This window comes from Caretta caretta, chromosome 28 (assembly GCF_965140235.1).
Source record: "Caretta caretta isolate rCarCar2 chromosome 28, rCarCar1.hap1, whole genome shotgun sequence".
NCBI lineage: Eukaryota > Metazoa > Chordata > Testudines > Cheloniidae > Caretta > Caretta caretta.
Genome location: NC_134233.1, coordinates 15,833,631 through 15,861,556, shown reverse-complemented (window position 1 = coordinate 15,861,556; position 27,926 = coordinate 15,833,631). Strand labels below are relative to the sequence as shown.

At 48.1% G+C, this 27,926-nt stretch overlaps 1 protein-coding gene across 8 annotated transcripts; it reads left to right on the top strand.

Moving 5' to 3' along the window:
• LOC125628624 (uncharacterized) lies at positions 1 to 27,697 on the top strand. 8 transcript variants are annotated; one of them, XM_075123951.1, is made up of 6 exons: positions 106 to 189; positions 5,352 to 5,471; positions 14,009 to 14,091; positions 15,118 to 15,244; positions 23,859 to 23,972; positions 24,430 to 27,697. In XM_075123951.1, exons 3-6 carry the CDS (start codon positions 14,068 to 14,070, stop codon positions 25,869 to 25,871), a joined length of 1,707 nt encoding a protein of 568 aa, XP_074980052.1. In that variant the 5' UTR covers positions 106 to 189; positions 5,352 to 5,471; positions 14,009 to 14,067; the 3' UTR covers positions 25,872 to 27,697. The 8 variants fall into 8 exon arrangements, with proteins under 8 accessions (XP_074980050.1, XP_074980051.1, XP_074980052.1 ...); XM_075123954.1 differs by lacking the exon at positions 5,352 to 5,471 and having other exon boundaries at positions 108 to 189; positions 24,469 to 27,697; XM_048833814.2 differs by lacking the exon at positions 5,352 to 5,471 and having other exon boundaries at positions 108 to 189.
• Positions 27,698 to 27,926: the final 229 nt, after the last annotated feature.

Here is a 27,926-nt window from a genome sequence, read left to right as displayed (position 1 = left end):
GGGCTCGCGCGGGGCCGGGGAGCGGTTGGGGCCGTTGGAGCTCTGGGCATGCGCAGATCGCGGGGGCGGGGGGGGCGGCGCGAGACCTTCGTTAACCCCCCCGTGCCCGGCCCGGGCCCCGCTCCCGCCGGAGCCGCCCTGGGGCCGCCCCGGGCTCCGCCCGCCCCGCTGCGGCGCTGCAGCCTCCAGGTACCGGAGCGACCCCGGGGGGGCCGGGCGGTGACTCTGCCCCGGGTCCGGGGGGGGGACCCGGCCTCTCGCAGCGCCGGGATCTGCCCCCGGGGGGGCCGGGCGGGGGGGGCGGGAAAAATGTCGGCGCGGCCCGGACGTGGCCGGGGGGCGGAGGAGCCGGGCCCCCCCGGGGAGCGGGGAGAGGCGGGGGGGGGGCTGAGATCCCCTCGGATTTACCGCTGCCCCCTCCCCTGGGACCCCCCGCTCCCGCCCTGCCCCCTTTCTGTCCCCACAGCAGCGAGGGGGAGCCCGGGTGCCCCCCCCCTTCCCCCACCTCCCTTAGACGGGCTCTGCCCCCCCGTATCCCGTTTCCTCCCCCTCCGCCCGTGGCCAGTTCAGGTCTCCGGTCTGGGGGGTCCCCGGCCCCCCATTTTCCCTGCTGGTCCCATTCCCAGGCCCCCCCCCAGCCAGTGACCTTGTGACTCCAGCCCCCCGGCGGCGTTCCCCGCCCAGGGCTCCCTGCGTCCCACTGGGGTGTTGGTGGAATATCACTCTATGGTCCCCTCCAATTTCCCCGCTTCTCCCCAGCTGACATCAGGCCCCCCCTTGTGCCAGGTAAAACTGAGACGCGGACCGAGATCACGGCCCCCCTCGTGCCAGGCAGCGCACCACTGCGGCCTCCGGGGTCCCGGGCGCGTCAGAGACCTCCGCTGAGACCTGTGTCCCCGCTGGGCCTGGCCCTGCACTGGCCCTGACAAAGATCCTCTCCCCGCATTTTGCCAGGCGCTGCAGGGACCCCAAAGAAAATCAGGGAGACTGTAATGCCGGGATTTACAGAGCCCGGACCGAGGTCGGGGCCCCCTTGGGACAGGGGCTGCGCAGACCCCCCGGGTACCCCCACCTGCCATTCGACGCCCGCCGCTGGCCCATGCCGCCGGCTCGGGCGCCCAGGGCTCGGGCGAAGGGGCTGGTTCGTGGCAGGGCAGGGGTCTGGGCTCGGGCTGGAGGACCCTGCGAGGTGGGAGGGGGCCGGGCCTTGGGCTGCAGCCCAAGCCGGACCATCGACGCCCCCATTCAACAGCCCCGCAGCCTGAGCCCTGTGAGCCCCTGTCCGCGGGCACGGGCCGGCCGCCGGTGCCCACCTGCAGTGTAGACGTGCCCACAGCGACCGAGGGTCCTTGCCACAAAAACCCCAAAGGCTAAATCGGGAAATGGTGGGCGGCTGCTCTCCGTTTTACAGATGGGGAAACTGAAGCTCAGAGAGCTGAAGTAACTTGCTCAAGTTTGCATGGAGAATTTGGGGCGAAACTGGGATCTGAACCCAGATTGTTTGAATTCTTGCCTCTCCCCTTAACCCCAAACCAAGCGTGCGTATGCACAGTGTTGTTCTGGTCTGAGTGTTTGCATCTCATTGGCTTCCAAGGGAGGCTGTGACATTTCCTTCATGGGAGGTTTTGAAGACCAGGTTAGAGGTAGACCTGTCTGGGAGTGTCTAGGGCAGGGGTCTCAAACTCAAATGACCACGAGGGCCACAGGAGGACTAGTGCATTGGCCCGAGGGCTACATCACTGACACCCCGCCTCACTGCTCCTGGCCCCGCCCCCATTCCACCCCTTCCATGTGGCCCCACCCCTGCCCCGCCTCTTCCAACCCCTTCCCCAAATTTTTTGCTGCTAGGAGTTGCAGACTGACTACATGCCATTGTAGGCAGTCCCATCCTACCACCCCATCCATAAACTTATCAAGTTCAGTCTTGAAGCCAGTTAGGTATTTTGCCCCTACTGCTCCCCTTGGGAGGTTGTTCCAAAACTTCACGCTGATGGTTAGAAACCTTCGCCTAATTTCAAGCCAAAACTTATTGACGGCCAGTATCCATTTGTTCTAGGGCCAACATTGGTGCTTAACCTAAATAACTCCTCTCCTTCCCTGGTATTTATCCTTGTGATGTATGTATAGAGAGCAATCCTATCTCCCCTCAGCCTTCTTTTGGTTCGGCTAAACGAGACAAGCTCTTTGAGTCTCCACTCATAAGGCAGCTCATAGTTAGCCTCTGATCAACCAATACACCGAGGTCTTTCTCCTCCTCTGTCACTTCCAACTGATTACTCCCCAGCTTATTGCAAAAGTTCTTGTTGTTAGTTCCTAAATGCATAATTTTGCACTATTAATTTTCATCCAATTTCTATTACTCCAGCTTTCAAGGTCATGCAGATCTTCTTGGATGATATTCCTGTCCTCCTCCATATTGGCAATCCCTCCCAGCTTTGTGTCACACTCCCACTTTCTGTGCCAAGGTCACTAATAAAAATGTGGAATAAGATTGGTCCCAAGACCGATCGCTGAGGAACTCCACTAGTAACCTCCCTCCAGCCTGACAACTCACCATTCAGTATGACCCCTTGTAGTCTCCCCTGTAACCAATTCTTTATTGACTTTTCAGTTCTCACATTAGTCCCCATCTTCTCCAGTTTAACAAATAGTTTCCCGTGTGGAACTCTATCAAATGCCTTACTGACATCCAGATAGATGAGAGCTACTGCATTTCCTTTGTCCAAAACATTAGTTATCTTCTCACAGAAAGAGATCAGGTTGCTCTGGCAGGACCTACCTTTTGTAACACCATGTTTTATTTATTTATAGAGCTGAAGGCTGGAAGGAACTGTTAGCAATAGGCTGAGAGTGGCCATGTGGAGGTGGGGGAAGGGATGGCAGACCGTGCGGAGGTGGGAGGGGATGCGGTGTTGGATTTTGTCTCTGCTCCCTGTGGCCATGGTGGCTTCCGTACCAAAGCAGCATGTCAGCGGAGCAGACGCACACACCATAGCTCCATCTGGAACACGCGGCGTTCACTGCCAGACGGGATGGGCGATTTTTCAGGGGCCCAGCTTGATATGCCTGGCTGGGGTGGATTCAGTTGGACGGGGGTCTGGGGCTCTGATAGTTTGGGATGTTCCTTTTTGCATAGTCAGTTCTTTCTCTTTATTGTTTTACCCCCGCCTGTGCCCGACGCCGTTCTCTTCTTAACTTGCTTTGGTTACTTCAGTTCCAGTTTTTAAATGGGATCTAAGAATTGCAAAGCTGAATGAAAGATAAACCAAACAGAACCATTTGAATTTTGGCACATACCTGGTAGAAGTACACCTCGTGAGGGTACGCTGTAATTACCTAGTTACCTGTAGCGTTTTCTGGTGGGGTGGATAAAGCAATGTCAAAGAGCCAAAAGTGCTTTTTAGGGCAAAAGGGCTTGTCAGGTGTTTGCTCTCACCATCTTTTTTTTTTTAAAGCTATGCACCGCACACAGTCAAGTTAATGAATGAAAGCACACTAATTATTGCCTGCTTTGTGTTGCATTCACATCTGATTAAGCACCTAATTAAAACTGTACCACTGTAAGTGGAAACACCTCAACACATCTTAGCTCCAATGTGTTTTAAATCTGAATGAACAGTTTCTAAATTAAATACATGGCAGGATGGTAAACAGGGGGAAAATACACAGAAGTGCCTCTACCCAGTCCTGTTGACTCCTTGTCCCAACCCCCAATGAGTTCTGGCCTCTTGGTCAACTGAGCTCCCAGTCCCATATCAGCTGTGCCCTCTGCTAGCCTAACCCGTTTCTACTGCAGTTCTTCATCCCCCTCATCCAGGCAGGGGGTTGGCGCTGCAGCCCCTAAGGCACCTGCGTTAATCACTCTCTCACATACTGGGGCTATTTAGATTTCAGGGAACGATTTATCAGAGTTACTGACTCTGGGAGGTGGGAGAGAGGAGAGACTGAGAGGGAGTTTGTTCCCCACACTCTGCTGGGCCATGTTCAACCCTGGTAGTCTCCATGTTACCTCATCCTCCACCCTCCCCCATGTGTCTCTCCTCATGTGTCAGAGTGTCCCCTTCTGATCATAATGCCACTGGCCTCAGCAGAGCTCCCAGACAGGAGCTACCTCATGATGGGGTTGCGGTACTGAGAGTAAAATACATCCAAGGGAGGGTGTAATTATCCTCAAAGCAACCATTACAATACAGGAATTGAAAGAATTAAAGTACTTTATTACTTAAAAGTACTCTTGAAAGGATTGTATTTTTATGAATAAATTGCAGTAAATGTTCATTTCACTGTACAGGCAAAATATAGAAATGCTTCTGGAGAAAGTTGAGTTTGATTTATGGATATTTACACTATATATTTTGCATGTGAGATTGACAATTTGTGTTTGAACGGTTCTAAAAATTGTTGGCTGATGACCCCTATAACTTCCCACAGCTCTGAACATTGAAATTGTGAACATTAAAAAAAGCTTAAAAATAAATATCGATATCATCTGTTGAATTTGAAAGAAAGAAATAAACAGAATGAATTTTGCCAAACCCACTTAACAGCAATCGCAATATGCTACTCAGGTACCCAACCTTAATTCTGCCCTGTAGTGACACCAGGTAATCTCCATAGGGCTAGGAATAAGGCATTTTACTGTATAAAGTGCCAGATTAGATTATACCAATTTGTAAAGACACATGAGATCGTTCCCTAAGGGTGTCCGCTTCACTGGGTTGGTTTTTTTTTTTGGTAATTCCCAGAAGTGAATAGATAAATAACATTCTATTGGTTATGAAGTGCCCATTTCAGATTTCTGGGGAGTGTGTATAATTTTGCACGAGAGGCCAGGTCCTTGGGGAGACGGAGCCTTGGTTTCATTTTAACTTGTGCATGCTCAGCAGCTTCTGGAATTAGGTGCAAAGTCAGAATTTCTTTTTTTTTTTTTTTGGCATGCAGAAGATCCATTCTGCCCGAGAAGTGCTGCGGTTCTGCCCTTCACCCACCAGAGGCCCCTGTGGCACCAGAACGGCTGCGGCCAGCTGGGTTCATCTTGGTGGGAAATTGTTGCCCTGAGCTACACCCCAAATGGGAAGAGAGTTAGTGGGTGCAACTTGGGAGAGTCCTGAGACATGGCTGCCCCTGGGGGTGGGGAGAGGGTGGTCATTCTCTACTCGCAAGAGGGTGTGGAAGGGGCACAGGAGGAGCAAGTGTCCCCCATGGAGACTGCCCAGCCCCAGCTGCTTCTGCCCCCACCCTACCCCAAACCTCTTCACCCCTCCAACTATCAGCTGCCAGTCTTCCCGCGCTGCTACCCCTTCCTGACTGGCAGAGAAACTCTAAGCTCTATCCCCTTCTCTTCCCCACAGAGGCTTGCCTTGCCCAGGGCTTTTCTGCCTGTGTGAATGGCAGGCAGGGATGAGGAGTTATCACTTTCTGGGAATGTACTGAACATTCATCCTGTCACTGACCCCTTCATTAATGCAGAGGTAAGGTTGCCCCGCAGTATGTTGGGTCCTGCCAGAATGTCAAGTTCAGCAAAAGTCAAAACCTAGGAAATAGAGAGCTAACGGGCATGCCAATGCAACCTTAACTCTGTCCCCTGGAGCTGCCAACAGCCACTGGGCGTTCTCTACCTGCACGCCAGCTGCACTCACTCTGTTAGGTGTGGCTGCACTGAATGGTAGAGGCACTAGTTAGAGCAACTTGGTGGAAGTGAGATTGTGATATGAGAAGATCTGGGTCTGAGTCCCCCCCATGTGTGCGATGAAAGGAAAGAGGTGCATGTGTACCTTGAGCTTCCAGTCTGTATCATTTCTGCACTGAGCTGGGCATGTTGCAGGAAACGGGACTGTTTGCCATGGGAATGGTCAGCAGTAAGGTGGGATCTGAGAGCAGTGTGTGTGCTTAACCATGGGTGAGTGAATTAGAATGTCAGCTGGAACTTCTGTGAGTAAGGATGAGAGTTGTAAAAAGGGGTGAAGAGGAGTTCAATTGACCAAGTGTGCGGCTGTTTCTGGGGAGCAGGCTCAGTGTCTGAGTGTAGAACAGGTGTCAGTAGCTCCTGTATAGTGCAGCTCACCTAAAACCAAATTCCGTCTTAGCAAAGATAAAGTGCTTTACTGTGTGCCCTGGTTGTCGTTTTCCCTAGTATTTTAGTGATAGGCACTATTTCAAATGTCCGGGTGCACATAGATATGTTGTAGGAGTAAAGAAAGGGTCATTGGTCATGTGGGTCAGAGCTCTCTTTTGGAGGGGCAAAGACAGCTCCAGGGAACCTCAAATCCTGCGTTCATAAAGTTTTTTGTAAGTTTCAGAGTAACAGCCGTGTTAGTCTGTATTCGCAAAAAGAAAAGGAGTACTTGTGGCACCTTAGAGACTAACCAATTTATTTGAGCATGAGCTTTCATGAGCTACAGCTCACTTCATCAGCTGTAGCTCACGAAAGCTCATGCTCAAATAAATTGGTTAGTCTCTAAGGTGCCACAAGTACTCCTTTTCTTTTTTTGTAAGTGAATTTCCTAGCTTTTTGCACAGAGCGATGTTGGCAGGAGGAGTTAGCAGCCCTATAGGGAGTTGTGGGTCTCGCACAAGTTTGCAGTCGGAGGCACAGAGAAGTTCAATGACTTACCCAAGATCACCCAGCAGGCCCATGGCAGAGCCAGGAATATTCCCCATCCAGTGCTCTCTCCACGTAGCTGCTGGGTGATTCTGAAGTGCAGCTCCCTTCTCCTGCACTTTTATTTGTTATGGTGGAATGGGAATAATGGTCATGCTTTCAAATGTCTCTCTCCTTCTCCACCTTCTTCTTCTGCCACCATTTCCAGCTCCGTCTCCCCTTCTTTCAAGTGTTTGCCATGGGCAGTTGGTAACAGAGCCAGTGAAATACGCCAGGAAAAATCTGATGGGGAAGGTATAGTGTGGCACTCCCGCTATTTTCCACTGTTAGAATTATAGCGCAAACACAAAACAGTGAATCCTCTGCAGTTCTAGACCAAAATATTTTCCCCCTAGTATCAGCAAGGAAAGATGAGGAGCTTGCTTTTGGCCATGTTGCGTTTCAGTAGACAGCTGGTGGACATCTGCCGGAGGTATTAGGAAGACTGGGCTAAGATTTAGTTTGATTGGAGGGAGACAGATCCAAAGCAGAGAGGTAAAGAGGGCTGAGGGATTCTGCATTAGCAGATCTTAATGCACAATCTGACTTGTGTTGGTGGGTTTTTTTTAATTGTAAAGCATTTAGGCTGGTTTTGTAGATAGGTGTTAATCATCTGTCCTCTTCCTAGAGTTCTGAGGAGGTTATGTGAGTATTTTTAAAGAATGCAGATGGCAGATTAGGTTGCAGTGAGGTCTTACTAAGCGCAGGATCAGGCTCTAAACTGCTGTCAAGTCCACACAGTGAACAAACTGAAAAAACACTTTGACCTTTCTGTTTTAGTGACCCTATGGGTAAATTACAGCAATCCAAGGTTAAAAGAAATAGATCTGTGATTTCATTTTGATTGGTGTGGCTTAAAGAAACTGCTTTCATGATATTTACTCTCTCTTAGATTCTGATCCTGCAAACAGTTATGCCTCTGGAGGGCACCCATTCATAGGCATTTGTAGGATTGGGGCTTTACTGAATGAATACTGGAGCAAAACCAGGTGGCTAGGCCTAGCTCATGACATTGGCCTGGTTACATTTCAAACAAAGTTTCCATAGGTGTTAATGGCTTAAGGTAGAGAGACAAGGATTCTATTAACAACATAATTCCTTTGGAGTATTGTAGGTATCTGAAAACTGTGATCTTAATGATTTTTTAAAAAATCTCCTGTGTTACTAATCAATAGATGGTAAATAGTTAAAACTGGAAGAACTTTACCATGGATGCTGTTTAGTTGTTTGGCCTTTCAATTGGAGTTGGATTCCAGACAAGTGATTTCCATTAAGTTTTAGAATTTGTTTGGGGAGAGGTATTGGAAACCATTAAGGCCAGAACTTTGCTATCTGGTACAGTTAGGGCTCTTCAGAGTACTCCCATTGACTCAGAAGTAGCAAGGACTAGGTGTGGTGTTAGGTTTTTTGTAGGATGAAGGGCTTATTTGCAAAGTCTTTGAAGCAGGGCTCTGTGTGCAAACTCCAAAGCCATGTGTCTGTGTGCTCCAGGGCTTCTACTCTGAGTTTTTGAGTTGGTGAGAGACACACAATGTGACAGCAGGAGAACTTTGCCTGTTTCTACAGGGCTCTGTTGCACTTGCACAGTGTGGGTCCTAAACACTCGTTTAAAATACCCATCACCAACCAGTTGATGTTTTACTTCCCTTCCTATTTCCAGTGTTCTCACTTGTTTGTCTGTGGTTTTGTTTGCTGTCTGTTGCTTTATTCCTTATTTTTCCTGTTCTATGTGTGTGAAGTATTCATCAAATTAAGAATTGACATCCCATAGAAATGGTATAAGCCTGAGTGAATGCCTTTTACTCTCCTTTCCAGTATCAGAAAGTATTATATTAATATTTGCTCTGAGAGCATGACTATTTCTAGTTGACTCCTAGATTTGTTTAGCATCTTAAAGCTGAGCTGTGTGCATGCAAGAGGGATAGTTTTGTGAACTGCAGAAGTCCATAGCATGCTAGTGTTTTGGCAGATGCTTCATTTTTTGAGAGCAGCTTTCCCTGAAGATTTAGTGATCTATGGTAGGAGGAGGTTATTAAATTGGGCCTCTGGTGCATATTTTTAATGCTTTTACTTAATGCCTATGACTTTGTTTTATTTCTGTAGCTGTTTTCACTATGCCACATTTTGGTGTGTTTACTAGCTTGTAGTGTTAGAAAGGATGATAAAATACATCTACTCCAAGGGCAGTGTCCATTTTCTTTTTATTTGATTTCATATTAAATGCACATCTTAAGCAGTGCACCTTATTAATTATCCCTTGTTTTAATATTCTTCCTTCTTCTTCCATACCTATGAACTGTTTACAATATATATATTCTATCTAGGGTTTTTGTTTGTACTGGTAGCGCACATCCACACGTTACCTCAATAGTGGTGGAGCACATAACAAAATTCATTCCGCACATGGATGGAAATAATTAGAGGGAACATGGGTGACGACTCCCTCTTGGGTGGATGGGCCAATCCTGGGGCCCATTACTGCTCGGTGATTGATTTTCCATTCCAAGTCCATAAAGTCGATTTTCAATATAAATGCTTTGTTCCTTACGTACGACGCATACGTTGATGTCTCAGTCATTCTGAGTCTTGACCAGTTATGAGCTTTTTGTATATGCCTCTGTCACGGAGTCACTGGGTCAATGCTCTGGAACTACTCTGTAGGAAGCCAGTCAGGACTCTGGGGGAGCCTCCTCTCTCTGAGCAGACTATCTCCAGGGCAGAAGTTTACATAGCTTTAACGTTCCTGGATCTGACCTCGGAGCATTCAGCATCCCCTTCCACAATGTGTGCTTCCTGCAGCGACTCCGCTGGGACGGGGCTCCTGGGGAAGCCAGAGGGCCCTGCACCCCAACTCCGCAATCAGACATTACTCTCAGCCAGCCAGTAAAACAGAAGGTTTCTTAGGCGACAGGAATACAGCATAGAACAGAGCTTGCTATCACAGGAAATCAGTGACTTTCAGCCAAGTCCACCTTGGGAGTCCTGGGCCAGATGCCCTGGACTCTCCCTCTTCGAGTCCCCCCATGCAAACTGCCCGCTTCCAGCGACCCGACCTCTGACACCCCCCTGTTGCTCCTCCTCCGTCTCTTTATCTCACTTCCCAGGCAAAAGGTGTCACCTGGTTGCACCCCTCTCCTGGGTCTCCGGTTAGATAAGTGTAGGCTGCTGGGAAGCTTCACCTGCCCCACGGGCCTCGGCAAAAATCACACACCCAATTCCCACCACCAAAGTATTGTGGGAAACTGAGGTACACACAGTGTTCGTATAGGGGAGTAAGACGCACATGCAGCATAACAAGATGAATAAACCCCCACTTTGTCACAGCCTCACATGATCTCCCCTATGGATAAATACCCTCCAAGAGATGTGTTTGATGTGATGGGTTTGTCAGGTCTCAGGTGAGAGCTGCTGGCAAAGACCAAGTGACCCTTTGCCAAGGGATCTCTGTGTCACCGTCTGACGCCCGTAGGCCAGGGACGGGACAACTTTCTGCCAATGGCCTTCAGGACGTGTGCTGAGTTCACTGCAGTGCCCCTCGTCCCCTCTCCATTTCCGTTCTCGGTGTGCTGTCTGGGACGCTGCTCTGCTTCCTTCTCCCCAAGCCACCCCGTATCTACTCCATGTGCCAGGCTTCTGGCAGCCCCCAGTGAGAGGCCTTCCAGCCCATCAAACTGGTGCCAAACTTCTGGGCCTCAGGCCTTCTGGGGTGCACTTCTGTGAGTCCAATTGACTCCTGCCCCAGGGGTGCTCCAGGGGCATGCCCTTCTGGTGTGTCATGGCTCAACCCTCTGTCTGAGGCCTCAGAGCACTTTCTTCCTCTCTTGGGGAACCAGGTGAAACAGCAAAAGAGCCGATTGCTGGCAAACAAGGGTAAATAAAGGAATGAAAAAAAAGAAACGGAGGGGAAAATGCTGTTTACAGATCCCATCAGGATATGGGCCCCTTTTATTCTGGGGGCTGTGGGAGCGTCTCAGTCCCCTTCAGAGGTTACTGGGTTTCCAGCGCAAGTTTCAGCCTGCTCCCCTTTTGAGCTCCAGGGATCCCCACCCTCCCTCAGTGAAGGCCGGAGCCCCGAATGCTGCCAGCCCTCTCTTTGGGGCTGGAATTGCTCCACAGACTGTTCCCTTCCCAGGGTTCTCCCCCTATGAGTAGAGAAGGTCTCTCCTGTTCACTCCTGCTCCAGTCCTGGAATCGTTTGCAGGTGGGGAGGATCTGGGCCAATCCAGACTAAAGCAGCAGTTTAGCCCCTTCTGTGCCAGCGTGGGGTTTATATAGGCCTACCCAGGCCCAGGGAATGGCACCCTATCAGCCCCATGCCTGATGTGGTGGGGATACTCACTGGCAGCATTGCCTTTGATGGGGTACTGCTCCCAATCTCTCCCCTCCCCCTTTACTGCCACCACAATGCCTCTCACCTTCACTTCCTGAGGGGTGACCACCAGAAGGTGTGTTTTGTTATCCCTTTCCCCACCCCCCCAGGATCCGTTGTGCACCTTCCCTCACTCACCTCTGTCTCGGGAGACAAGGCGGGCCATGGGGTGCGGGTGATGCTCTGCTGGAGATCCGTCATCACTGAACAAGTGGCAGCCTTGACCCTCCTCGAAGGTTGCCGGGATGCTGATGTGCACTGGAGGAGAACTGGGGCTTGACTGAATCCATGGACCATTTGGCCCACACTCTGTCACTGTAAAGCCTGCTCTGCGTTGCTGCAACTTGCCCTTGGTGGCGTTGTGCCCATAAGTCCCTGTAATGCTGTCTTCAGTGACTCGAGAGCATGAGCACCAGCCTCAGGCAGAGTGGTGTGGAAGAAAAACGCAGTCTTCACTCTTAGGTTGTTTGCAACAAGTCAGAGACCATTTATTCTCAAGCAATTGCAAGGGGGAGACTGCGTCCAGACAGGGATTCCCCCTTCCTTTGCAGGTCTCCGCATGATAAACAATTAGGGCAAGCACTTATACCTTTTATTATATGCAATAATGATCAACTGCTGCGTCTTGTTTATACATATTCCTTCCTGATATCTTACTTTTTCTCTGCAGTTCCTGCTACAGTCTGAGTTCCATTCTTATCCAACACAAGGTCAAAACAGCATCTCTCACAGTTTTCTCACTCGCTTCCCACTTGCCAAGGCCCTGCCTTAAAGTGTCGTGTTCTTAGAGTTAGAGTTAGCCTGACTCTTGCTCTATTCCTAAGAAAACTAAGATGTCTGCGTTCAAATTCCCTTTATCCCTTTTTCCACTTTCATAGAATCATAGAATATCAGGGTTGGAAGGGACCCCTGAAGGTCATCTAGTCCAACCCCCTGCTCGAAGCAGGACCAATTCCCAGTTAAATCATCCCAGCCAGGGCTTTGTCAAGCCTGACCTTAAAAACCTCTAAGGAAGGAGATTCTACCACCTCCCTAGGTAACGCATTCCAGTGTTTCACCACCCTCTTAGTGAAAAAGTTCTTCCTAATATCCAACCTAGACCTCCCCCACTGCAACTGGAGACCATTACTCCTCGTTCTGTCATCTGCTACCACTGAGAACAGTCTAGAGCCATCCTCTTTGGAACCCCCTTTCAGGTAGTTGAAAGCAGCTATCAAATCCCCCCTCATTCTTCTCTGCTGCAGGCTAAACAATCCCAGCTCCCTCAGCCTCTCCTCATAACTCATGTGTTCCAGACCCCTAATCATTTTTGTTGCCCTCCGCTGGACTCTTTCCAATTTTTCCACATCCTTCTTCTCGTGTGGGACCCAAAACTGGACACAGTACTCCAGATGAGGCCTCACCAATGTCGAATAGAGGGGAACGATCACGTCCCTCGATCTGCTCGCTATGCCCCTACTTATACATCCCAAAATGCCATTGGCCTTTCACACCGGTAAGAAGCAGGGAACAAACCCCAAATTGATTGTGAGGTCGATATGTAGATTTCACCCATCAAGTATCCAGTGTAAAGGCTTCAGGCACTGTAACAGCATTAACATGGAATCACAGACAGTCCCCTTGGGTCATCCCGTAGATCTCACCACACAGGTGAGATCACCTTTGTGACAGATGGTCCCTTACACCAGGGGTTCTCAAATTTTTTCTTTCTGAGGCCCCCCTAACATGCTATAAAAACTCCACAGCCCACGTGGTCCACAATAACTGGTTTTCTACATATAAAAGCCAGGGCTGGTGTTAGAGGGTAGCAAGCAGGGCAACTGCCTGGGGCCCCCACAAAGCGACATTGCTTAGGCTTTGGCTTCAGCCCTGGGAGGTGGGGCTCAGGGCCCTGAACTTCAGCCCCATGCACTGGGACTTCAGCTTTCTGCCCTGGGCCTCGGTGAGTCTAGTGCTGGCCTTGTTTGGCAGCCCCCCTGAGACAGCTGCCTTGGGGACAATGACAGGGACAATCTCCCAAAGTGACTCCTTTGATTCTGCTCTTCTCTGGCCTTTGGTTTACAGAATAATAGAACTGGAAGGGACCTCGAGAAGTCACTCAAGTCCAGTCCCCTTCACTCAAGGCAGGACTAAGTATTATCTTACCATCCCTGAGAGGTGTTTGTCCAGCCTGCACTTAAAAATTCCCAATGATGGAGATTCCACAACCTCCCTTGGCAATTTATTCCGGTGCTAAACCACTCTGACAGTTAGGAAGTTTTTCCTAATGTCCAACCTAAACCTCCCTTCTTGCAATTTAAGCCCATTGCTTCTTGTCCTATCCTCAGAGGTTAAGTAGAACAAATTTTCCCCCTCCTCCTTGTAACAACCTTATATGTACTTGAAAACTGTGATCATGTCCCCTCTCAGTCTTCTCTTTTCCAGACTAAACAAACCCATTTTTTTCAATCTTCCCTTTCTAGACCTTTAATCATTTTTGTTGCTCTTCTCCAGACTTTCTCCAATTTCTTCACATCTTTCCTGAAATGTGGTGCCCAGAACTGGACACACTACTCCAGTTGAGGCCTAATCCGCGCAGAGTAGAGCGGAAGAATTACTTCTCGTGTCTTGCTTACAATACATCTGCTAATACATCCCAGAATGATACTTGCTTTTTTAGTTTAACGCTGTTGACTCTCATTTAGCTTGTAATCCACTATGACCCCCAGATCTCTTTCCTATCCTCCAAAACACTTGCAACCCCTCCCACCTTGGTAATGCTCACAAACTTGATAAGTGTAACAGAGACTCTGTAACTGGGAGGGTTTCACCATGTCTCAGAGGGTTACACCCTTGTGGGAGGTGGCTAGGCTTCTACTGGAATAAGGTCACTCTGTGCTTCACAGTGTGGCAGAACCTAGAATGTCCATTAGCAGGGACAAATCCTGGGGGGAATTGTCTTTTGGAATGGACAAAACCCCTGTCTGAATTCTGTCACATTGCCCTTCTCACCCTGGCAGGCTACAGAATAACATCCAGGTTTCACTCCAGATCATCCCGTCCTCCCAGGGGGAAGGAAATGGCTGCAATGGAGCTGGCTCAGGTAAGGGATTATCAGGGAGCTGGTGGTGGGTTCTGCTTGGAGGGAGAGGAGCAGTAAATGCATAGGAGGGTGGGAGCTGCTAGAGGTAGTGGGAGGCAGGAACTATCTAGTGTGGAGAAAGGGAGGGGACAGAATGTGACAAACCTGCTGAGAACTGTGTACTCTAGGATGTGATGGGTTGTCACCCCGGGGTGTAGTCTGGGGGGCTTCTGGGAACCGCTGTGCCCTCTAACCCTCAAGCTGGCCTGGCCCTTCTCACACTGCTTTGCTTGAGACTCAGCTAGTCCTAATTAAAACCACATTAACAGTCCACCATACTCCTCTGCCAGGTCTTTCAAAACTCTTGTTATCTGGACCCGCTGATTTAAACATGTCTAAGTTTAATAGCTGCTGTTTAACATCCTCGTGAGTTCTTCTTGGAATAGAAAGACTGTCGGCGTCAACATCTTATGATATGAGTACATCATCTGTTTTTCTCCAAATCCAGGAAAGAAATTGTAATTGAACACTTTTACCTCTTCTGCATTATTTTTTATATTCTGCCATTTCCCTCTAGTAATTTACCACTACCATTGTTAGGATTAATTTTGTACTTAATATACTTTAAAAAAACTTCCTTCTTATTTTCATTGATTGATCATTACCAATTTTCTACAATTCTGACCTTCTAACTTATATTCTTTACTACTGACTTCCCCTTTCTTCCGTATATTTTATTTGGAGTGTGTTGGGATTCCTACCAAGGAGCCACCAGCAGGGTCCAGAGACGGCCCCATCTCCCATATCAAGCTCTGGCTAGTAGGTATGTGATAGAAGGAGGCAGGGTCTTCACATTTATCAGCTGGGGGACACAAAGGTTCTGTCTTTCTACCCTCTGATGCCTCCTGGCCTCTCTAAGCAAGGTGTGGTGGGACTCTGTTAACATGTGCCTCCCGGACCTTCAATTTACCTGTTGCTGCTGTTCAGTGAATAGAGGGGTTTTGACTGGGGCAGCAGGTACTGAGTGTTGGACCCTTTCTCTTTTAGGGGCTGGTGACTTTTGAGGAGGTGGCTGTGTATTTCACCAAGGGGGAATGGGCTCTGTTGGACCCCACTCAGAGAGCCCTCTACAGAGACGTCATGCAGGAGAACTATGAGACGGTGGTCTTGCTGGGTAAGGAGTCCTGTCCCGTCGGTTAGTAGAAGCTGTGGGGTCTCTAAAGAACCTGAGTAGTAATAACTTTATACCTTTATTCATCATATAAGTTTTGGCAAGTTTCCTTGCCCACCTTTTTTTGCCTGATCTCCCACACACTAGTATAATTTTTGGACATGTGCCTTTTTGGTGCTGTCAGTCATTTTAAAATTGCATTTAAGATATCCTTATTGGCTACATTAATAACTGGTCTCAGAGTCGCAGCCGTGTTAGTCTGTATCCACAAAAAGAAAAGGAGTACTTGCATCCGATGACGTGAGCTATAGCTCACGAAAGCTTATGCTCAAATAAATTTGTTAGTCTCCAAGGTGCCACAAATACTCCTTTTATTTTTACATTAATAACTGTAGCTTTCATGCCTTTTCCTCATTTTAAGAGGAAAATATGCTGCCTGTAGAATTCTAAATTAGGTTAATAGGTGGGTATGACTCATGCATGGCTTGTGTGACAGTCAGACGAGCTCCTCTTTTGATATGAGAGTGTATAACGTTGCCATTCAGGACCCCACGGGTGAAGGGAGAACAGAGCTGTGGGAGGGGAGGAGAAGCAGGGGAGTAGATAATTCTGGGGTGCCAGGACGTGGGGAGGGTGTGTGCAGGGTAAGAGCTAAGAAGCAGCAGGGAGGGATGAGGTAGTGAGAGACGAGGAGGGAACATAAGTAGCTCCCAAGGTTCCAGGAGGTGGTGCCGGCTGAGAGTAATGGGACGAAGGGGAGGGGAGTGTGGAGGAATAGCACCCAGGCAGTGGGCTGGGTGGGTCAGTGGGAGGGAGGAGATTTTTAGGGATCTAGAGCTGTGGGGGATCCCAGACCTTTAACCCCGAATCCCTACCCAAGCCTTGTGGCTTTAGAGCCTACACTCCAGTTTTATTTCTGTTCAGTTTCACTTCATTATACATTTCCCCCCCAAATACTATTATTTTAACTCTTGACCTCCCTCCCCATATACCCTCCCCATCTCTCTGCACAGCAACCTTGGCCACCGATCCTGAATCCTTGCTGCATTCCTCCCTCCCATGGCAGGGCCGCTACCCAGGCACAAATGGGCACTTTGTTGGTGATGTCACAGGCTGGTAGTGTAGCCTGTACCATTTTTACACCTATAAGGTTACGTATTGGGGTACAACGTGTCCTTGTCCATGGCGACTCAAATTTAATGGAGGAGATGACATAGGGTGAAACACACAGAAACTTGATTTAATACAGACAGTTATAATTGAAAACATAGGCAAAAATCAATACACCTAACGATTAGACTAAGATAAGTATAGTAAAGAGGGTCTTGCATGGTGCATATTTACCAGTTATGGACACCATTGGAAACAAAGATGGAGGGGCAAGGGAGACCATCAGAAGCTAGGCCCTGCTTTAGTTTACACTGTCTCAGGGACCCAACAAAATGAGAAAATGGTAACTAGGAGAGGTATTTTATCCCCTTCCTTATGGAAATAGTACGGCTATATACCATATCTGCTCCTTTACTCTGATTACAATAATGTCAATAGTTGCCCCAACCCATATGTGGACCAGATGATATGTCTGGGGGGAGAAAGCAGAAGGAGACTCCGCTGGTTGGAAGGCATGAAATGCACTGTCCTGAGATAGGGGGTTCCACGACCACCACTCCCAAGAGAAGGAGGCGGGTGGTGGTGGTCGGGGACTCTCTCCTCCGGGGGACTGAGTCATCTATCTGCCGCCCTGACCGGGAAAACCGAGAAGTCTGCTGCTTGCCGGGGGCTAAGATTTGCTATGTGACGGAGAGACTGCCGAGACTCATCAAGCCCTCGGATCGCTACCCCTTCCTGCTTCTCCACGTGGGCACCAATGATACTGCCAAGAATGACCTTGAGCAGATCACTGCGGACTACGTGGCTCTGGGAAGAAGGATAAAGGAGTTTGAGGCGCAAGTGGTGTTCTCGTCCATCCTTCCCGTGGAAGGAAAAGGCCTGGGTAGGGACCGTCGAATCGTGGAAGTCAACGAATGGCTACGCAGGTTGTGTTGGAGAGAAGGCTTTGGATTCTTTGACCATGGGATGGTGTTCCATGAAGGAGGAGTGCTGGGCAGAGACGGGCTCCACCTTACGAAGAGAGAGAAGAGCATCTTTGCCAGCAGGCTGGCTAACCTAGTGAGGAGGGCTTTAAACTAGGTTCACCGGGGGAAGGAGACCAAAGCCCTGAGGTAAGTGGGAAAGCGGGATACCGGGAGGAAGCACAGGCAGGAATGTCTGTGAGGGGAGGGCTCCTGCCTCATACTGGGAATGAGGGGCGATCAGCAGGTTATCTCAAGTGCTTATATACGAATGCACAAAGCCTTGGAAACAAGCAGGGAGAACTGGAGGTCCTGGTGATGTCAAGGAATTATGACGTGATTGGAATAACAGAGACTTGGTGGGATAACTCACATGACTGGAGTACTGTCATGGATGGTTATAAACTGTTCAGGAAGGACAGGCAGGGCAGAAAAGGTGGGGGAGTAGCACTGTATGTAAGGGAGCAGTATGACTGCTCAGAGCTCCGGTACGAAACTGCAGAAAAACCTGAGTGTCTCTGGATTAAGTTTAGAAGTGTGAGCAACAAGAGTGATGTAGTGGCGGGAGTCTGCTATAGACCACCGGACCAGGGGGATGAGGTGGATGAGGCTTTCTTCCGGCAGCTCGCAGAAGCTACTAGATCACACGCCCTGGTTCTCATGGGTGACTTTAATTTTCCTGATATCTGCTGGGAGAGCAATACAGCGGAGCATAGACAATCCAGGAAGTTTTTGGAAAGCGTAGGGGACAATTTCTTGGTGCAAGTGCTAGAGGAGCCAACTAGGGGGGGAGCTTTTCTTGACCTGCTACTCACAAACCGGGAAGAATTAGTAGGGGAAGCAAAAGTGGATGGGAATCTGGGAGGCAGTGACCATGAGTTGGTTGAGTTCAGGATCCTGACACAGGGAAGAAAGGTAAGCAGCAGAATACGGACCCTGGACTTCAGGAAAGCAGACTTCAACTCCCTCAGGGAACGGATGGGTAGGATCCCCTGGGGGACTAACATGAAGGGGAAAGGAGTCCAGGAGAGCTGGCTGTATTTCAAGGAATCCCTGTTGAGGTTACAGGGACAAACCATCCCAATGTGTCGAAAGAATAGTAAATATGGCAGGCGACCAGCTTGGCTTAATGGTGAAATCCTAGCGGATCTTAAACATAAAAAAGAAGCTTACAAGAAGTGGAAGGTTGGACATATGACCAGGGAAGAGTATAAAAATATTGCTCGGGCATGTAGGAATGAAATCAGGAGGGCCAAATCGCACCTGGAGCTGCAGCTAGCGAGAGATGTCAAGAGTAACAAGAAGGGTTTCTTCAGGTATGTTGGCAACAAGAAGAAAGCCAAGGAAAGTGTGGGCCCCTTAATGAATGAGGGAGGCAACCTAGTGACAGAGGATGTGGAAAAAGCTAATGTACTCAATGCTTTTTTTGCCTCTGTCTTCACTAACAAGGTCAGCTCCCAGACTGCTGTGCTGGGCATCACAACATGGGGAAGAGATGGCCAGCCCTCTGTGGAGAAAGAGGTGGTTAGGGACTATTTAGAAAAGCTGGACGTGCACAAGTCCATGGGGCCAGACGAGTTGCATCCGAGAGTGCTAAAGGAACTGGCGGCTGTGATTGCAGAGCCATTGGCCGTTATCTTTGAAAACTCGTGGCGAACGGGGGAAGTCCCGGATGACTGGAAAAAGGCTAATATAGTGCCAATCTTTAAAAAAGGGAAGAAGGAGGATCCTGGGAACTACAGGCCAGTGAGCCTCACTTCAGTCCCCGGAAGAATCATGGAGCAGGTCCTCAAAGAATCAATCCTGAAGCACTTACATGAGAGGAAAGTGATCAGGAACAGTCAGGATGGATTCACCAAGGGAAGGTCATGCCTGAATAATCTAATCGCCTTCTATGATGAGATTACTGGTTCTGTGGATGAAGGGAAAGCAGTGGATGTATTGTTTCTTGACTTTAGCAAAGCTTTTGACACGGTCTCCCACAGTATTCTTGTTGATACTAAACTGGGAGGAGTGGTAGATACGCTGGAGGGCAGGGATAGGATACAGAGGGACCTAGACAAATTGGAGGATTGGGCCAAAAGAAATCTGATGAGGTTCAATAAGGATAAGTGCAGGGTCCTGCACTTAGGACGGAAGAACCCAATGCACAGCTACAGACTAGGGACCGAATGGCTAGGCAGCAGTTCTGCGGAAAAGGACCTAGGGGTGACAGTGGACGAGAAGCTGGATATGAGTCAGCAGTGTGCCCTTGTTGCCAAGAAGGCTAATGGCATTTTGGGATGTATAAGTAGGGGCATAGCGAGCAGACTGAGGGATGTGATCGTTCCCCTCTATTCGACATTGGTGAGGCCTCATCTGGAGTACTGTGTCCAGTTTTGGGCCCCACACTACAAGAAGGATGTGGAAAAATTGGAAAGAGTCCAGTGGAGGGCAACAAAAATGATGAGGGGACTGGAACACATGAGTTATGAGGAGAGGCTGAGGAAACTGGGGACGTTTAGTCTACGGAAGAGAAGAATGAGGGGGGATTTGATAGCTGCTTTCAACTACCTGAGAGGTGGTTCCAGAGAGGATGGTTCTAGACTATTCTCAGTGGTACAAGAGGACAGGACAAGGAGTAATGGTCTCAAGTTGCAGTGGGGGAGGTTTAGGTTGGATATTAGGAAAAACTTTTTCACTAGGAGGGTGGTGAAACACTGGAATGCGTTACCTAGGGAGGTGGTAGAATCTCCTTCCTTAGAAGTTTTTAAGGTCAGGCTTGACAAAGCCCTGGCTGGGATGATTTAATTGGGGATTGGTCCTGCTTTGAGCAGGAGGTTGGACTAGATGACCTTCTGGGGTCCCTTCCAACCCTGATATTCTATGATTCTATGTGGCCTTTGGGAAGTCTATAATTAGGCATCAAGCATTAATACTCATGATTTACGTCACTTATTTCTTAATAATTCTAATATATGAATGCAGTCCAACTGCTGAGATACTTCATAGCAACCTAATTACTAAAAAAAAAAAAGAGGACTTCTGGCACTTTAGACACTAACAAACTTATTTGAGCATAAGCTTTCGTGAGCTACAGCTCACTTCATTGGATGCATTCAGTGGAAGTGAGCTGTAGCTCACAAAAGCTTATGCTCTAATAAGTTTGTTAGTCTCTAAGGTGCCACAAGTCCCCCTTTTGTTTTTGCGAATACAGACTAACACGGCTGCTACTCTGAAACCTGTCTAATTGCTAAAGCCGCCCCAAACCTCCTTCTTTCAGAATCCTGTGGCGTGTTGCACCTGTTTGTGGTTACTCATTAGTCTCTCAAAATGAGGGTGCAAAATATCTCACCTGGGATCCTCTCCTTAGGCCTATTTAGGTAAATCCCAGACTTCAGCATAACTACTCCCACAAAGCCTCAACCTAATATAAGGCCCTTACCTGTAGCAACCTTAGGTTATGTCTACACTACCCTGGTCAGTCAACCTACCCTGCGCAACTCCAGCTATATGAATAATGTAGCTGGAGTCGATGTACCTTAGGTCGAGTTACCGCAGGGTCTACTTACCTAACTCGATCTGCAGTCATTTTGGCGGGGCTTTACTAGACCTGCTACGTCGACCACCGGTGGATCGATCTCAGAGCTTTGATCCCGGCTGTAGTGTAGTCCCTGCCCTTAATAACCCATTTATTTATGTTCACCTCCTTCCCCCTCCACACATGTTCCAAGCTAATAAGCAATACTCTGATCATGACATTTTACCTCTAGCGAGTATAAAATTGCCCACAAGACAAGAGACTACGTCATAGATCATAAAATCAGGTCGGGGTCAACAGGAGTGAGAGTTTGGAAAGAGTCTTTTTCCCCCCTCTCCCCATCTGCAGCAGCCACAAGCGGTTTTCCCTCCAGGCTCCTTGGATCTTTGAGCCTGTCCCTCCTGAGGTTGGTTGGCCCAATTCTTGTTTCTTACATTCTCCTTTTCTGGAAGAATTAGAGGCTGTTGCTCCTGAATTTTAGTGTTTCATTCCCCAGCCTTCTCCACACACTGGGAGAGTTTCATTCTCCCTCCCATTACACCTGAGTCAGTAGATTTCCTAATTCCCCAAAATGTGCTTCTGCGATGTCACAGTTCTGGGGTAGTTAAGCCTTTGACCTGCTTCCATGGTCGGCTCAAGGAATGCCCTCTCGGGTATCAGGCCTCTAGCCAGCCCCTCTCTATGGGTCGGGACCCACATGTCTCTCCTTTTTGACTAGAGTTTGAGGATTGCAGCTTCTCCTCCACTGTGTTCACTGGACTAACCTCCAGTTCCTGTACTTTGCTTTCTCTCCATGGGCTGAGAGCAGTGTGTATATGTGTGTGTGTCATAGAGGTGGGAATTTTGGTGATACATGTATGATGCCAATACACACCTCAGTTTCCCTCTGTGATTGGTATTGCTATGATTATAAAGAGCAGGAGACATGAGGTGTTTTGTCATGTAGCTGTCATGGGGTGATATGAATGGGTCATTAAGGACTGGCTGGGACCAACCTACATCAGTGGAATAACGGACAGAGACAAGGGAATAATTCTCACCTCTCCATGGGAGGATCTCTGCTTCGCTGAGTGAAGCATACATGGACTCGTTATGTTTTTGGGAGCAGGAAGAACTGGGCTTGCAGATACAGAGAGCCCTACCGGAGCAAAGACAAATGGACAGGCACAGTGAAAGGAAACCAAACTGTTTTCTACAGCAGCATGGCTCAAGGGCATTGGCCAGCATGGACTGTATTGTCTTCTTCACTTCTCTGTCCTAATCTAAGGGCTTTCCAGTGCTGTGTTTCAGTTGACTAATAAATCCTGCTGTATTTTAAAAGTCTGCCCAGTGTCACAGGAAAAACTTGCTCTGTGCATTGACTGAGGAACAGTCTCTGAAGAGGAGTGTCGTTCAGCTGGACCTGCTGGGCAGAGCTCACAGTTGGAATAGGAGTGTTGAAGCCAGAGGCTCAGTCTCAGATGTTGAAGCTCCATGGCTCATCCTTGTAGGAAGAGTGGGACCTCTTGGGGGTCTCGTGCCCTGAATGGGCAGCTCCCAAGGACTGTTTAAAAGCCAGGGCATTGCAGAGATCCTATGGATCCATGACCGTGTGCCTGATGGGGAAAAGATATAAAAGGATCTAAAAGTGTATTTACCATCGCCCCCTCATCAGTCCTCATGGGAATCCCTGATCAGTTCCAAAGTGTATTAAAACCTTCCTTAAAGGCTTACCTCTTGGTTATCAGATTATGTCATTTTTGTTACAAGGCTTTCCATTCACCCTCCCACTTCTCTGGTTCTTGTCACGCAGACAGCAAGCAGCAAAAGACCAGAAGTCCGAAGCGCAGATAATGCGATGCTTATTGGGGTTAGTTTCCAAGCAGGCATATTGCAAAGTCCTTCACACCAGTTGCGCTTATCTCTGTACGCCGACAAAGCCTGTTTCCCCATGTTCCCTTCCCAGCTCTGACTCCGCAGAGCATTTTCCCTGTCTCCCTTCCCAGCTCTGACGCCGCAGCGCCTCGCCTGTGTCCCTGTTCCCATTTCACCCCTCTTAAACAAAATGATTAGTTTCCCTTCCCCCTCCTGTTTGACCCCCTTTATATAATAATATGCTCAGCTATACCTTAACCAACCGTACTGAAATTTAACTAACCAATTCCAACATATTGTAACATAATTCTCTAACCAATTATATCCCACTACCCTAATTAACTTACACCTAGCAAAATTAATTACACAACAGACAGAAACACTTAGAGAACTAGACTGATTAACAAGGTAAAAATGGTGGCCATAAAGATAAAACAATACGGAAATGAGGGTTTCACAACCATTGATAAGTGATTTCTTGCCAGACAGGATGCTATCAAACTACGTTTTCTTTAACCATCTTAAGATCTGTTTCTTTATCTGATGGTGATGGGCACCATCTGGACAGGATCGTCTTCCTAACAGCCCAATACCACCTTATTTCAACCTGACTCGTTTGGGATATGAGGATGTGACCGTATGCTTCCCAACTTTTGGCTGCCCCATCTGCTTAGCCAAGGGCCTTCGTCTGTGGCCTTGTTCTTAGGCTATCCTAGTGAGAGAAGGCCCCTACACAGGCATACTGTGAGTTTGATTCTTTGCTTTTATACCCCTGTAAGTAGCTAAGTGATAAAAATACACCTAAGTTCTTAACGTGTAGACTTTACAGGCAGGCTTGAATATCTATATTCTAACAATGGGTTCTACGCCTTCCCCCATTCTGTGCCTGTCTTTCTATTTAGATTGTAAATTCTTCAGGGCATGGGCCATCTGCTATTCTCTGTACTTTCCCTAGTATAATGGTGACCCACTGTTAGTTGCTCCTTAGGCACTAAGGTAATGAATATTATTTATATAATAATAATAACTATTCTGCCACTTTGAGCCAATGTAGATGGCCTTGGGATGTTAGTGCTTAAAAAATGAGCTGGGATTACAACCATGGACTGCTCTTTGTGACAAGTATCCCACAAATTCCACTGACCTTCCTTGTTTTCTTTGCCTGGAGTAGGGTTTCCAATTTCCAAACCTGATGTGATCTCGCAGCTGGAACGAGGGGAAGAGCCATGGGTCCCAGACCTCCAGGGCTCTGAGACAGAAGTGCTCCCAAGAGCTTCCTGCACAGGTGAGGAATTACTTAAACCAACTCAAAAACTGTTTGGGAATGCAGGAAACCTTTGGGATGCCCTACAAAGACCTTGAGCTCTCCAAGTTCAGGATTGTTCCCTGCAGAATGGAATCATTCTGGGAGATTTAATTGGGGATTGGTCCTGCTTTGTGCAGGGGGTTGGACTAGATGACCTCCTGAGGTCCCTTCCAAGCCTGATATTCTATGATTCTATGTCACTCATGGCTTCCCACCTCTTCTGACTGACAACTGGCAGAAGGTCCCTCTCCAATCTCACTTTTCCTTGAGGGTTCTGGTGAGATGCAGACCAAAACTGACCCCTTCCTCTCTCCTGTGAGGAAGGGTTTGGGGAAAATCAGCTCCTGATAGGTTTGATCTCTCCCACATATATTTTGGTTTGTTCATCCCTTTTTCCATTCCCCTCTCTCTGAGATTTCCTTTCTTTCCGGTACAGGGAGTGACCTATGTCTGGATTCTCTTTGTCTCCCATCAGGTGATGGGATGGTGACTGAGAATGAGGAGGAGACACCCGAGCAGGAAGATGCTGAGGAAGTAGAACCACATGGAACGTTATCAAGAAGATCCAAAGGGAATGGTTCCAGGAGTTGTGCACTCCCAGAAATCGAGAGAGCCTGTGAGACTGAGCAGAGGCCAGAGGAAAACTTCAGTAGCCACTCAGACCTTATTACATTTGAGAGAATCAACTTGGAAGAGACACGGTACACATGCCATGAGAGTGGGAAAAGCTTTAATCGGAGCTCAGACCTTCTCACACATCAGAGAACCCACACAGGAGAGAAACCCTACACGTGCTCTGAGTGTGGGAAAAGCTTCAATCAGAGCTCAAACTTTATCACGCATCAGAGAACCCACACAGGAGAGAAAACTTATGGATGCTCTGAGTGCGGGAAACACTTCGTTGACAGTTCAACCCTCGTCTCACATCAGCGAATCCACACAGGAGAGAGATGCCACATATGCTCTGAGTGTGGGAAAAGCTTTAGTCGGCATTCACACCTTATCACACATCAGAGAATCCACACAGGGGAGACGCCCTACACGTGCTCTGAGTGCGGGAAAAGCTTCAATCAGAGCTCGACCCTGATCACGCATCGTAGAATCCACACAGGAGAGACGCGCTACATGTGCTATGAGTGCGGGAAAAGATTCAGTCAGTTGTCTGCCCTGATCACACATCAGAGAATCCACAGAGGAGAGATGCCCTACACGTGCTCTGAGTGTGGGAAAGACTTCAATTACAGCTCTGCCCTGATCACACATCAGCGAATCCACACAGGAGAGAGACCCTACACATGCGCTGAGTGCGGGAAAACCTTCAATCGGAGCTCAAACCTTATCTCACATCAGAGAATCCATACAGGAGAGAAGCCTTACACGTGCTCTGAGTGTGGGAAAAGCTTCAATCAGAGCTCGACCCTTATCATACATCGTAGAATCCACACAGGAGAGACTCCCTACACGTGCTCTGAGTGTGGGAAAAGTTTCAATCAGAGCTCGACCCTTATCACCCATCGTAGAATCCACACAGGGGAGATGCCCTACACATGCTCTGAGTGCGGGAAAAGCTTCAATCAGAGGTCTGCCCTGATCACACATCAGAGAATCCACACAGGAGAGATGCCCTACACCTGCTCTGAGTGCGGGAAAAGCTTCAATCGCAGCTCTGCCCTGATCACACATCAGCGACTCCACACAGGAGAGAGGCCCTACACATGCGCTGAGTGCGGGAAAAGCTTCAATCAGAGCTCAAACCTTATCTCACATCAGAGAATCCACACCGGAGAGAAGCCCTACACGTGCTCTGAGTGTGGGAAAAGCTTCAAAAATAGCTCACACCTTATTAGACATCAGAAAATCCACATGAGACAGATGTAACAAATGCCTTGATTAGGGCTGGGCAAAGATTATTTTTTTAAATCACATTTTCTATTTCTCATAGTGATCTGTGCACCATGGTCTCTCAGCTCCCCCAGATTAGTTGCCTGCTTCTGCCTTTTGCAGCTCACCCTTCTTTGGGATCAGTCCTGTGATATTTTCTATCAACTCCTTTCCTTTTGAGTTGTAGCAGTGTGTATCCCTCCAACCAGGAATGTTCATCAGCTCCCGGAAGGAGAGAGAGGTTTCATTCACAACAATGTACACTGAGATAATGTACACTGTGCCTTACATCCACTAGGACTGTACATGGCATTGGCTGCTCAAGTGAGTGATCTTGGTGTGAAAAGACAAGTATAGTGGTAGAGCAGAGGCAGCCCAGGTGCAGTGGTTGTCATTGGCTTTCCCCTTGACCTGACCTAAACTCTATCACTTTTCCTAGTCTAAACAAACCCTGAGTATCATGATTATACTGTTCCCTCATTTCAAAGCAATTGTTACTCATCAAGTTCCCCCTTCAGTAACAAATGGTTTCATTCCCAGTTGCTCTGTTGTTGCTTCAGGTTGTTAGAGAGCAGATATTTTTACTACCATTTTCCTCCCTTAAAATATATTAAACTATAAAAAAGATCAGGGATAGGGAAAAATGTCATTTCCCCTCTGTAACAACAGAAGAAGATAGGGTAAATCAGAGGGATTCCCTTATTCCCCATCACCATCCCAATCACCCCTGTTGTTTAATTGGTTATGTCAGTATTTTTTCTAAAGGGCTGGGAAGCGGATTCCCTAGTAAATCATAGAATATCAGGGTTGGAAGGGACCTCAGGAGGTCATCTAGTCCAACCCCCTGCTTAAAGCAGGACCAAATGATTTGGAACTAAGCAAAATACCCATGCATTTGGCTCCCAAAGCAGTTCTGTCCAGGTTGTGAAAGAGGTCACTCCTGAAGATACCTGCTTCCTAATCAGGTGCATGTTGCCTATTATTTGGGAAATAGAATACCTATCTAGGTAGAGATGGGAAAAATGGAAGTGACATTCCTGTTCCGCTCACCCCTGGGAGATGCTGCAAACGTGTAGAAAATGAAATCCATGTGGAATGGGATATACCTGCAGAAAGATACCTATTGTTAATAGATACCTGACATTTGGTGTCTTACAGGGATTCTAAGCAGCACCTGAATTTAGTCCCTAAATTAAATCTGTGCCACCAGATTAAAGGAATAAAAGGGCATATTTGGGGGAGTTATACCTCACTATCGCTACTGATATGTTGTGTGGTTGGTGATGAATTCTACGCCAGAGAAGAGTAAAATTACTCCAAGTAAGGTCAAGGATTTCACAAGAACTCACGTAGAAATTGCAGGTACTGGTGGTTGATTTTCACCCCAGAGTTGGAAGCTATGGTGACCTGTGGCCCAGGTAAACTATTTTTAGGTCCCTGCTCCCTTGTTAAGTGGCATTGATCACACTCCTAAACAATGCCATGATTACATTGGGCACAACTCTGTTTTACCATTTGGATCCAAAGTTTCATGAAGCAGAGAAAGAAAGAGCTGATTCCTTCAGAGCCATTCCATGCCTATGGGTCCCAATCTGGCTGCCTTGTTGGACAAGAAGCACTTCTATGCTGGGCAAATGATGGTAGCCAATGAGGGAATATATCAAATTCCAAATTCAAATTGTAGGATATATGAATGCTAAGTCCAGAGTCTGTAGTTTGGTCTCTTAGTTTTGCTATTAAGTCTAATGCATTTGTATCACTTCTTCTCCTGCTGCTACTTTGAAAGATTAGAAAGTGTAAAAATACAGCACAGGTGGTTTTTCCTCGTGATGCAGCCTTCCCACGTAGTGTGAGACCCCTTCCACCCACACTTATGGGAGAAGATCCAGGGAGAAATGAACTCTCAGAAATGGAAGGCGGCTCCTAGCTTATGGTAGAATGTGACTTCACACAGAGCTCACTGGGTGGAAATGGGAATCAAGAGAAAGCTGCCCTATAGGTTTATATTTTGTAATCTTTGAATAAGTTGTTACCAGCAACAATGAAATTTAA